The sequence below is a fragment of the Lineus longissimus genome, chromosome 9 (assembly GCF_910592395.1).
Source record: "Lineus longissimus chromosome 9, tnLinLong1.2, whole genome shotgun sequence".
In the NCBI taxonomy this organism is placed as follows: Eukaryota; Metazoa; Nemertea; class Pilidiophora; order Heteronemertea; family Lineidae; genus Lineus; species Lineus longissimus.
In genome coordinates, this window is record NC_088316.1 from 18,571,021 (window position 1) to 18,582,779 (window position 11,759).

At 43.3% G+C, this 11,759-nt stretch overlaps 2 protein-coding genes across 2 annotated transcripts; both read left to right on the forward strand.

The window, feature by feature from the left end:
• The first annotated feature begins 221 nt into the window (after positions 1-221).
• On the forward strand, positions 222-2,264 carry LOC135493296 (cysteinyl leukotriene receptor 1-like). The gene is made up of 3 exons (XM_064780525.1): positions 222-986; positions 1,158-1,366; positions 1,642-2,264. Exons 1-3 carry the CDS (start codon positions 634-636, stop codon positions 2,124-2,126), a joined length of 1,047 nt encoding a protein of 348 aa, XP_064636595.1. The 5' UTR covers positions 222-633; the 3' UTR covers positions 2,127-2,264.
• Positions 2,265-9,037: 6,773 nt separating this feature from the next.
• LOC135494098 (homeobox protein Hox-C6-like) lies at positions 9,038-11,251 on the forward strand. Its single transcript, XM_064781849.1, has 3 exons — positions 9,038-9,572; positions 9,901-10,208; positions 10,537-11,251. Exons 1-3 carry the CDS (start codon positions 9,038-9,040, stop codon positions 10,723-10,725), a joined length of 1,032 nt encoding a protein of 343 aa, XP_064637919.1. The 3' UTR covers positions 10,726-11,251.
• The last annotated feature ends 508 nt before the right edge of the window (positions 11,252-11,759 follow it).

The window sequence follows — 11,759 nt, forward strand, 5'->3', positions numbered from 1 at the left end:
AGTCTCTGATTTCCTGCGAATAGAGTCCATCAAGTGTAATTTTGTTCACTGATAACTGCTAAGTGATGAACTATAGTGCACGTTCGATCTGTAACGTTACACTTTAACGACGAAACTCCGCAGCCACTGGATGACGGTAACTTTATATATCTATCAATACCTAACTCCGAAGTTGTCGCTCTACAGTTTCTTTTGTTTGGACTCGAGATAATTTAGCTGTGGATGCCATATCTGCCGATGATGATGAGGTGACGCTTTGCCTAATCCTGTCACTAGCGTGGTAGAGTTACGGCGAGGACTTTCCTCGGTGGCATCAAACTCACGACCAGACGTTTGGTTCAGACCACTGGAAAGTTCGCTTTCATAATAATAATCATCATCATCGCCATCGTCATAGCGGCGTCGTGGCACTTCTGGATCTCTGGCTTTTCATTCTTTCCGAGATAAATGAAAGCAAGATAGTTGTGCCATGACTTACGAGCGCATTTGTGTCGTCTGTAGTTTAATAGATAGTGACTGTGACTTTTCTTCCAAGTGGTCGGCGTAGGCTAGTTGTTGACCTTTGTTGAACGAGTGAAGATTGGTTTTACAGAATCTCAAAAACGCTTGAAGGTATTAAATATTTTCTTCAAAATGGGCATGGACATCGACCACCACCAGAATGAAATACTCATCCCCGGAGTCGGGCCCGCCGTGCCCCCAAAGGCGCCCATCGAAGCATCCGGAACTGCCACCGCGGTCTGGGGAAATCCCGAAGAACCTGACTTCAACACGCTTCTTTTCGCCATGGACTTCTTCACCAAGTATTTCTGGATGTTGACCAATACGCTGGGTATTCCAGGGAATGCGATATCATTCTTTATCAGCCTGATGAAGGAGAATCGCCAGTTTTCCACCTGTATCTATATGGCGGCGCTAGCAATCGTGGACACCGCCCATCTTCTCGACCTCTTCTGGATTGGAGGGCAAAGCGAATTTCAGATTCAGTAAGTATCTGCGCATGCTTCTTTTGTGTCGATTTTATTGATGTAAATACATTCTCTTTCTTCGTTTTGATTGAGGGAAACACAACCATCCCCAAGTCGCAGTACTTGCCTTCCCAAATCTTGACTACTTGTCTTCCCGCCAGATCTTGTGCATTCGTCTTCCCGTTCCAGGTGTGTGTATTACACGGGCTACTCCATGGGCATCCTCTCGGGGCTCTTCCTCACCATGATGTCCGTGGACCGTCTGATCGTGGTCCGATTCCCCCTAGCAGCCAAACGGACATGCACGACCAAGAGAGCTCTGAAAGCTATTGCAGTGAGCGTTGTCCTTGTAATGGGAATCAATGTCCACATCTTCTTCATTTTCAAACAGGCTGTGGGTAAGTTTTGAAGGACACGTAACCTTGTCAAGCCTTTGACAGGAATGCTGTTTGCTGACGTCTGTTCTTCTTATCAGCAGGCTGCCGTTGAACATCAAATCAGGGTGTTCACCTCTGATGATTTTCTCTCTAGAGGATTTGAATTACAAGGTTTATCACGTCGAGTGGTTTCGGTCTGCATCTAAACTGATGAGTTCAGGTTGGATATTGCGAGGTATTCATATGCAGACCAAATCCGAATCAAATAAGGTACCATACCAACTCTCCAATTTCAGATAAGTCCCACTTCATTAAAGTGATCATCCCGGGCTACCCTGCGCTAGAGACCGCTGTCAATATGTTTCATTTGACCTTTGGGAGCATTGCTCCCTTCGCTATCATTATCGTCTGCAATATTTGGATAATTGTGACCCTGCGCGCAGCCTCCAAGGACCGGAAGGCCATGGTTGCAAAGAAAGTTGCAATATCCCAAGAGAAAGACACGCGACACTTGACCCGAATGTTGTTGTTCGTCTGCGCGGCCTACATCATGACGTCACTTCCGTATCGTATGCATGATCTAGTGTTGACGATCCCGGTGTTGCGGGAAATGTATGATTTGACGGAAAGATATTGGTACCTGCGCTATACGACGCAGTATTACGTTTTGTTGGCCGTCTGGCACTGGAATTACGGCATCAACTTTTATCTATATTGTATCGGCGGCGGGAAAAAATATCGTGCAGACGTCTTAAGGTTGTTTCGATGCAAAGTAAAATAATGACGTAAAACTAGTAATCTTTGGTACAAGACGAATGGGAAGAACGACAAGAGAAGTTTTGGGTGATAGGCATCTTCCTAACGTTCGTGCTTTACCCTATCAAAGCATTAGAAACACTGACGTTAGTGTCAATGCTATCCTTAGAGATGTACTTAATGTACGTATGATCATCTCTATCATTCCCAAGTTTGGGTATTTGACAGGCTTGGGTGTTCAAAACAGCAGCCTAAACTTTATTTCGCGCTGGACCTTTTCGAAGAACATAACGCGAAGATAAGACTGACGCTGTTAGTGATTCTACACCGTCGATCAATAGGCCCTGCCAGCGGTGAGGATAGGCAGGTTCTTGTCGTTGCCAACAACGCGAGGCACCGCGTATTAGCATCAACTGGAACATGTCTATTTGTAACGGGGGGTTTGATTGGCGGAACCCATGCTCGCCCATCTTCTCTCAAAGTTTCAGCGATAGGTCTATTTTTCGACTCGGGGCTCTTCTCCATCGACAGGAAACTACATGTATATAATCAAGCAATTCTTCAAGGACCTCTCTGTCACATTCATACATCAGCCAAACTTTTTAATCTATTGGGCGGTGGTTGCCGGCGTAAGCCCCGGTACCAGGCTTTGGTCCAGCAGTATATTTGGATCTAGCCTGTACTCGGGCTACGGGCTACCATGCTAGCAACATTCCCAGAAAAAAACCAAGTAAGAAATCAGCAATTGGCTTGCATCTTGTCAAATGGTATAAGAGTATTACGTAAGTTGCGCACGTAGCCAATAATATTCACATTTGGGAAATAATCTAATCCCTATAAAGTGTCATGACAAGAAAAGATCCAATGATCTTGGTTTTACTCACCACCGATTCTTCAGCTGCGAGGCACAGCAGACAAGCAGGCAAAAGCCCGAGCACCAAGGATGAAGCCATACTTGTTGGTTTGACTATTGGATAGAGACGACACCTTTATTCCAGCGAGCTCAGGTGTGGGAGGAGAGGAGCATTTGACTGACCCTGGTATTCGATGAATCGCAAGAATAAATGAAGACTAGTCTTTGTCAATTCCTGGTAATAGGCATCAATTAGTCGGCGGAAGAGAACTCTTCCTTCTCGTACGATTTTGTCAACGCATGTCGCAAAAGCTTATAGTTTTTCGACGCATGAGTTGACCAAACGGATACGTGCATGATGATGATGATCTATGTCTAGACAATCTATAGTTCCATGCGATAAATTGACCCCCGAGCCACTGGCGGAACCAGCATGTAAAAAAACCCAGATAATATCGTCCCATCGCGAAGATTGTGGTTAACAAGTCATCTTCTGCAGTTAACCAGGTTAGAACAACAGCGGGCTAGTAGAGACAAACACTCGAACACACGAACAAGGCTGTCACATTGTTGTTGGACGGGTTGGGACCATGTTACAAGGGCTCCAACAAGTTGACAGAATGGAAAGATAAGCATTCGCTGAGAGCTTGACACTGGGTAAAGCGCCAGAATAAATTTCCTCGATTGAGAGGATGCATTGCTTTTTCATGTGAATTATACCAGTGTTTTGTACCTACAGGTATATAAGAATTTAAAACGCCCTATGCCGGTTTGATACCACATAAGTATCATTTTCAACTGTGGTTATCGCTAAAACAATGCCATCATACCATGCGTTAATGATATCTGGTGCAAGGATTCAACAAGAACATGTGTTATTTGCGTACATGTAAACAGCGATTGAAAGATTTTCACTCTCAGAAGTGGTTTCAAGAACAGCCGCGCCCAAGTATTGAAAACGCAACGCCTGCATTCGAATGACCAGGGGATTCGAAAAAAAGGTTGATGGTACGTTCATAAAAACTGGAGTGGGATTTCTGAAGAAAGGTTGCATCCATGCAGGAACACCAATTACAAAAACATTCCAAAGCTTTGCCAGCTAATGGGTAGCAAAATGGCACCTACCAGGGTGTTAATTACCAGTTAAGTTAATAATTAGACAAAACGAGTTACAAATTGTCTCCTGTGTCGTAAATTTCTCAAATTATTCTCAACGCGGAGCCAAACTACGCATCACCTGTCCCGATCCGTCAATTTTATCGACCCACCATAGGCAGAAGGTCTAATCGCCCCGGCACACGAACTGAGAAAATATTCCTTCACGTAATTTGATGGCAAAAACAAGTTAAACAAATAGATTATTTTGCGCTCATGATACTTCAAACATGGTGTGGCAAATTCAAAAGCATTTCCAGCGGGATATTGGCGGCAGCGCTAAACGCCTACAGATTCGCATCGTCTGCGGATGGTCTTTGCGCAAGTGTGGATCAGGGCAATCACCCTCCGGCAGGATTGCGGGTGAAACCTTCAGGGGTCATTTGGGTTCGAAAATTAATGATGTGCTCATTTTGAAAGCCCACTAATTAATCGATGGGTCTTGTGATACTTACTTACGCCAAGTCCGGCAAACTAAAAGTTAAAATTCCTGATATTCGATTGGCTGCAATTCCTATGACGTCAATCGGGGATCTTCCAAGACGCAGTGCAACCAAATGGATGTGACGCGCACAATCAATTCAAAATATAAATTCTCACGTGACACAGCGATGGACGCACAAGAAAGAAAAGAAGCAATATTGTTTTACCACTTACAACTTAGCAAGCTTTGCTCATTATCCTCCGGCCAGGATCATTTGATCATGTTGATCGGGTATTGGTATAGGATTGTTATATTTACATAAACATGATCTTATTAATGTAACTGTTGCAGTGTTGAGTGCTTATGATGGGATGATGGGAACAGTATGGCTCTCTGTTTACAAACAACTAGGTATGAATGGTGATTCCGTTGTTGTTATTGTCGTTGCAAGCAGTTCATTAATAAACTGTTGTTGTTGCCGATAGCCATATAGACACTTTCAAAGAAACATTTTCTAATAGAATGGGAGAAGAACAATCATATGTATTGAAGGAATGATGACATCGCGATATCGGCAGTAACTATGTTTGTAATAGCAGATCACAACATTAGTTCAGCATTGTTAGTCTACAAAGAGTGACCATCTGATATTCCTCACGTCACTTGTTCATATCCACACGTCCGAGGACTTCACGTTCAGAATGGTTGTTGATGGTTCGTACATGTTTTGTTTGGGTTGATTAACATATCTCCAGATCATCAATTCAATGGACTTGTTTGCAGGTACTAAAGTACCTAGTAAATAGGAAGAGTATACCTGGCAAAGGGCCCGGGGATTAAGGCCTCTGGCTTCATCCTCTAGTCGCGTTCCCCTACTTAGGATTAACCTCATCAAGGTTAATTAAGGTAATGAGCCAATTGGACTGAAAGTAACCATGTTGTGCTAATGTTGTGATAAACGGCTGTAACAAACATAAATATCACGGATATTTCGTAGCTGGGGTTGTCCCTAACAATACACCAACGTTTGGCAAAATCGTCAGGACTTGTAGTATAATGTGGTTTTAGATACCGATGTGGTAGGAAAATGTGTCCGTAGGATAAAGTGTCCGGGGACTAAAGACTCTACGCGCTTTCAATCACTGAGGTATTGATTGTCATCGTCTCGTTAGAACTAAGACCTCTTCATACAATGGGAGAACACTCTATCCAAGGGGAGGGGACATTTAAAACTGAAAGAGGGCCGGTCATTGGATCGTTGGAGGGGGCAGGGGGCAGAAAGCTAAAACCTTTTTGCGCGGCAGACCACCCCGCTATTCGCCTTAGCATGAATGCACCTGACAGGTAGCGTGATAATCACCCCTTTACTTTAGCCCTCATCATCATCAATTTAGCGCAATAATCTAAAGAAACAGATCGCATCAGATGAAGGGGCTAATAATCCAGCTAACCTACCCCATGACCCTTGTGTCTTGATACATGTACATGTACCATCATGTTATTTGTTGGCTTGTTCTGTTTGACTCTGATCTGTAATAGCAACATTTTGTTACTTCGCGGTATGAACATCACCTAGGATGAGCGATACAAGATGAGGCTTTTTCTTCATCGCCACTACCACCGACTTGGAACGGGGAACTGTGGTGCTGCCGGCCATCGTAGGCTGACGTCAATATACACGGGTGGATGCTGAAAGTCGTTTTGTTCGATTTCCCTAGTGACACCAAACCTGCCCAAGAGGTGAAATTCAAGGCCTCCTCTAGCGAATGAAATCGACGAGGCCATTATGCATGATTTGTCCGCTAATGGGGCTAATGGTATCTGTTGTTGTTGTCCCGTGGAGAAGCTCCGGTAACCATGCTTTTGGTCGGGTCGTTCACCGCTCCACGCTGGGGAAGATATTGGGGAAATTTTTGTCTGGGATGCAGCAGCCCGGGAGAGCGCTCGCGGTACGAAAAGGTACATGCAGCAGCAAAGGTCTGCATTTCAAGTTTTCTCCATCGAGTTGTCAATATGTGTTGTCTTCTAACACATAAGGTTTGATCAACGGGGAGAAACAAGCCATTTTCAAATATTAAGGCTAACGTGACTTTAATCGGCATTACTCTGCAAATAGTTTACGACAACAGGAATCAAGTTTCATCTGTTTCAGCCAAAAGATGAAATATTTAAGATTTCATTATTCATGTATTTGCGATTCACATGTTTTGATTAACTTATGTTATAATGGCTATGTTAGGCAGGTGGGTGGTATAAGTGAGTAACCAAGTGATACTTTAATGAACTGACCTAAGGAGACGTTGCCGTAACGCTCACCAGTTTGCGGGGTTTCAGCCAAGACCAGAGGCGAATTGGTGCAGCCAATCGATCGACCGGGAGAAGGTGTTGCTAAAAGAGATTTATGTTGGATGCAGGCATACCTCTGGGCCTTTTTGCACATTTACTCTTCATGGATCTTGGGTGTTCCCATAGGTTTCCATAGTAAATATACTGAACTGTTTAAGCCCCCTTTTACAAACATACCGGTATGGAAAGAACCCATTTTCCGCCTGTTGTTCTGCATAAATAATTATAAATGTCTTCCGTTCGAAATTGTCAGGAATAAGCATGTTCCTACCAGTCCTTTTTATCGCCTTAAACACACCTTCTAGCAAGTTTGCCACAGTGCATGAATGAAATAAGAGCTTATGATCCATTTTTGAGCGAAATGAAAAACCGATTATCAACGTATCGCAGGCCACGGAGATTTAACCCGCTCGGATCGTTGGGCGCTTGAAGGCATTGTCGTGCAAATACTGTGTAAACTGTAATTCGATAAAGAGCTTATGTACATTCTCAATCTTTAATTAGAGATTTCGGTCAAAATCATGACACTCCTCATGCTCTGTATCGCTGATCTCGAAGTAACTCGCTTATAAGGCCTAATTTGTTTTCATTCCCGTCGTTTAAACATATAAGTTTTCAAAGTCTAATTGCCTTCAGGAGAATTAACCATTATTTTGTCTAGAATATCCAATGAGCTAACTGACCCGTTCATTCCAAGGGCAATAACCAAGCTCCACTTCTCCTCCTGTGCAAAGCAACACTATCAGACTTAATTGAATCACGATTTTATCTTGCTCTAAGCGGCTAACAACGCGAAAAAGGTGTAAAAGTTATCATTACGCGATTATTTTGGCTCGTTTAACAAATGTACCAACTTATAGGGGGCATTGCGTACACGTTGATTACAACCCCTTGCGGTGCCTCGAGGGAGGAAAATACCTTGAAGGTATCTTGACTTAGACATACTGCTTTAACGTAAAATTATTAGTTTTGATTCATATCAAACAATTGCTAATTAACACTATAGTATATAGTTATGAATTTCGAACTGACGACTTGAAACCAAGTGTTTTTATTTCAGTCAGAATATATATTTGTTGAAATGCAAGTAGAGTATATTGGCTCCTTCACCGCATCAGCTCTTAGAAATACAGGTTTTTATGAATGAGATGTAAGAATTTTGGCTATTTGATGTTTTAACAGACGACTTCTTAACGCGTTTTCAGCTCTTTACGGCTTTTTCGAAGAAAGGTGTTTTTTATATTTTGAAAACCTTTTGTGGTCGTCATTCACTGGCTGTCACAGGTCACGGCTCGTATGCAATGAAGAAAGCATGATGATCGAAATGAAATACACTTTCTGAAATAACCATATTCTTCTCCGACTTTCCTTTTCACCTGTTGCAATGCTTTCATCCGTGCTTTCACTGTGGGACTCTCCAGCAAAGAGCTTTTTGACGTCAGAGCAAATAATGTATAGGATGAATGGCAATATATCAGGCATACCTTGCATCTGGAGAGTAGCTACCGTGCTGAGGAGGCAGATTACTATCAGCTCTTCAGAATAAGTATAAACAGAAGTTGAGAAAGTGGGAGGAGCCAAAAAGTTGCTTCGGACGCTTAAGGAATGGAGCGGAAAAAATCCGAAAAGACGCAAAAATATTGCCAGGTCGGTCGGAAGAGTAGCTGGTATTTAGTTACGCCTCTGACTCCAGACACCCAGGACGCCTGCATCGCAACTCCACTTCTCTGGTAGCAAATCTTGAAAGTTTTAACCACTTGGTGGGTCATCTGGTGATTCTATTTCCCGTGGTGCCTACGGACGTCCATGTTCTGTCTTTCTTTTATTGACAAGACCGCAAGCTTTGTATTTTGACGTTTTGGATCGAGCCGGGAGATTACCAGTTGCATTTTCTCTGTCAAGTTCAACGCGCCGTCTTCTTGCCATTCTAGACTGGACTACATCCCTTTCGATCAGTGATTTTTGCACCGTGCACGGACACCCCAAAAACTGTTTTTTTTGTGGAGGATTTCTCATAAGCGAACGAAACTGGCGATTCGCCTGCATAGTGACGGTTGGGCGTGATCTCCTTTATTTTGGGAAGACAGTGGAATTCATCGGATCTGTATACAAATCAACACAAAAAAGGAATCGCAGCATAATTTTCATAATGGTCAAAATGGCTAGATTTCGTTCCTTCATGATTGCGGACATATTGTCAATGGGCAAGGAGAAATCATCAGCAGCTTCAAAGGACGTTTCGAGAGACAGTGTCGCCCGGAGAATTAGTGTTACCAGCGATACATCTATGCTGTCGGATTCGCCATCTGACTGTTCCACAATCAAAGATGTGTCATTTTCGCCATCAAAATTCGCCAGCACCCCTATCAAAGACTCAACGAACTTAACCAATGGTTTTCCATATTCGCCTCAGCGACAAGGGGTGTCGTCATCGTTACACCAGACGGCACAATTAAAGGACCGTGTTGTCGTGTCAAAAAATCTGTTCCCTACCGCACAGGAGAGACTTGCGTTCCCCAATGTTTACATCACTCGACCTGTGGCATTGTATTCTAGTTCTCAACATCCTTATTATGGCCCTACGACACGTCAAACCGGGGGTGATGACGTTAGATGTTCTGGTGGTGGTGTTTACGGGCAGAGATGGGCAGACGACAGATGCAATGTCATTCGAAGTCACCTCGGTAGAACAGGTAGGTAATGTCAGCATGTTTTTTTCTCAAATTAGCAGAATGTTAATCGAGTTATCTAGGGAATCCCGACGATAATGCTGACATATATCAGATCAGATATCAGTATGTTGATAGGAACAAACGGTACACAGTCTATGTTAACAACAGCGCGCACATGACTTAGTTAAAACGCTCACTACGTCAATAGTCGGCCAGCTGCATGGTAGCATGGTTTGATAGTTGGGGCTTTTTCCGTGGCGCGTCGAGATAGTTCCAATTCTAACTGTCTTGTCCCTTTGAACAAAATTGAACTACGTCATCATACAAGCTTATTTCTTCTCCTTTTCAGATTTCAACAATGCACCCTCACCCGTTAGATATGACCCAAGAAACCAAGCAAGATTCGCCGTGCCAATTCCACTTCCGGTCTACGTCAGATCAAAATCGCCACCTAGTGGGTGTTCATCGAAACATAAGAAATGTCGAAGGAGCAGGACAGTATTCACAGAACTTCAACTGATTGGTTTGGAAAAGAAGTTTAAACATCATAAATATCTTTCGACACCCGACAGGATTACGTTGGCGGAGACGCTTGGATTGAGTCAACTTCAGGTCAAGACATGGTACCAGAACAGACGAATGAAGTGGAAGAAAGAGGTAAAGTTTTGGTCCCGGATATCCCGGATATCTCAGCCGATGCGAATAACTGACCAATCAGCTAACAGAGCCAGCAAATGACGTCAATCATCTGATTATGCTTGATTTACGTCATTTGCTGGCTCTGTGTGATAGGCAGGATCGATATGATTCGATGTGAACGTTTGAATAGAGTTCAACAGCGGCTTCCAAGAAGCAATTTCAGCCAGTTGATAATTCGTTAGTGCAGTGATAACCAAATTCATCTGCATCTAAACCCTGATCTGCAATTTGATGTACATTATTTGAGAGAGGAGGTTTTTTGCAATGTCATTCCTTTGTATTGCAGGTATTAGAAGAGGGAGGAACCGAGGCACCAACAAAACCAAAAGGACGTCCGAAGAAAAATTCATACCCGGAAATGACATCGGGCCAAAGCGAAAGCGAGGACGAAGGACAAAGGGTCACCAAGGAAAGCACGGACGATGATTCACTGATAGAAATGGATAGATGTCAGGACCATCACCCGCGTTCATGAGAGATAAGAGATTGACGTCTGTATTAGAGGTATAGGCCTCAAGAGTGTGATGCCGCTCTTTGCCAAATAGATTCTGAGAGACGGAGTTACTTAGAAAAGTTAGAAAAACGCGCGACCACCAAACGACTGACTGCACTTGAAACATGATAGACACCCAGCGACTGGTCTCACTTGACTGCACAAACAACAAGTTTCATTGACGAGACAGGTCGCAGAGACGCTCTCTTGTAAAGAAAAAATGAAAAAGATTCCTCGAGCGGATTCGAACTCGGAACCCTCGACACCTGATCCTTGCCGTCTTGCCCACTATGCCATGAAGCCCTTGTTGGAGATGAAGCAGTTTTTCATTTCACGTACAAGGTTGACAAGCTTTTTGCGCCATCTGTACCATTTGTAGTTTGAAAAGACGACAGAATTGCCTTTCTGGTTGCCATTTAGTTGAGCATTTATAACTACATGTACACTGTACATGTATGTACATGCAAATGTGTGTGATAATTTCATTTCACTGCACGAGTAAAATTGTTACCGGGTATTTATTCAAATAAAAACTGAACTTTGAAAATGGTTTTGTTTTGAAAGCTTTTTTTAGAGTTAGAGTGATGTTAAGGACTGGCTACCGATGGATGTACGGGTTGCCTCAAACCATAACGCCAGGCCTCAACCGAGGCTCGGGTTTTGGTATTTGGTGAACCAGAAACGGCCACTAGAGCGTTCCCTAGGATTACTTGCACCACACCAATATTCGTTTATCCTTGTGACTTCACAAGGCGATGATAAAATGATTCGGGATGGCGGCACGAGATTTTTAGCAAAGATGACCGACGATGCTTTTACCGATCTGTTCCACCATGTTCAGAGTTTGCTATTTCACTGAAATTATATGACAGTAAATGGAAGTATGCCAAGTGACAAGTGTGGCGGGACATTATGTCCTCGTTAGCTTGAACTTGGCAAGTCGTGTCTACTGACTTCCAGCTTGAAAACATTGGTGGTCGTATGTCATTTGAATACATATTTGGACTTTCAAACGT

What these genes read in the sequence shown, in the direction of transcription:
- LOC135493296 (XM_064780525.1), top strand. Translation starts at nt 634, where the DNA reads ATGGGCATGGACATCGACCACCACCAGAATGAAATACTCATCCCCGGA. An exon ending in CAAAGCGAATTTCAGATTCA is followed by an intron (nt 987 to 1,157) that starts GTAAGTATCTGC and finishes TTCCCGTTCCAG; the next exon opens with GTGTGTGTATTACACGGGCT. An exon ending in CATTTTCAAACAGGCTGTGG is followed by an intron (nt 1,367 to 1,641) that starts GTAAGTTTTGAA and finishes CTCCAATTTCAG; the next exon opens with ATAAGTCCCACTTCATTAAA.
- LOC135494098 (XM_064781849.1), top strand. Translation starts at nt 9,038, where the DNA reads ATGGCTAGATTTCGTTCCTTCATGATTGCGGACATATTGTCAATGGGC. An exon ending in AAGTCACCTCGGTAGAACAG is followed by an intron (nt 9,573 to 9,900) that starts GTAGGTAATGTC and finishes TCTCCTTTTCAG; the next exon opens with ATTTCAACAATGCACCCTCA. An exon ending in GAATGAAGTGGAAGAAAGAG is followed by an intron (nt 10,209 to 10,536) that starts GTAAAGTTTTGG and finishes TTTGTATTGCAG; the next exon opens with GTATTAGAAGAGGGAGGAAC.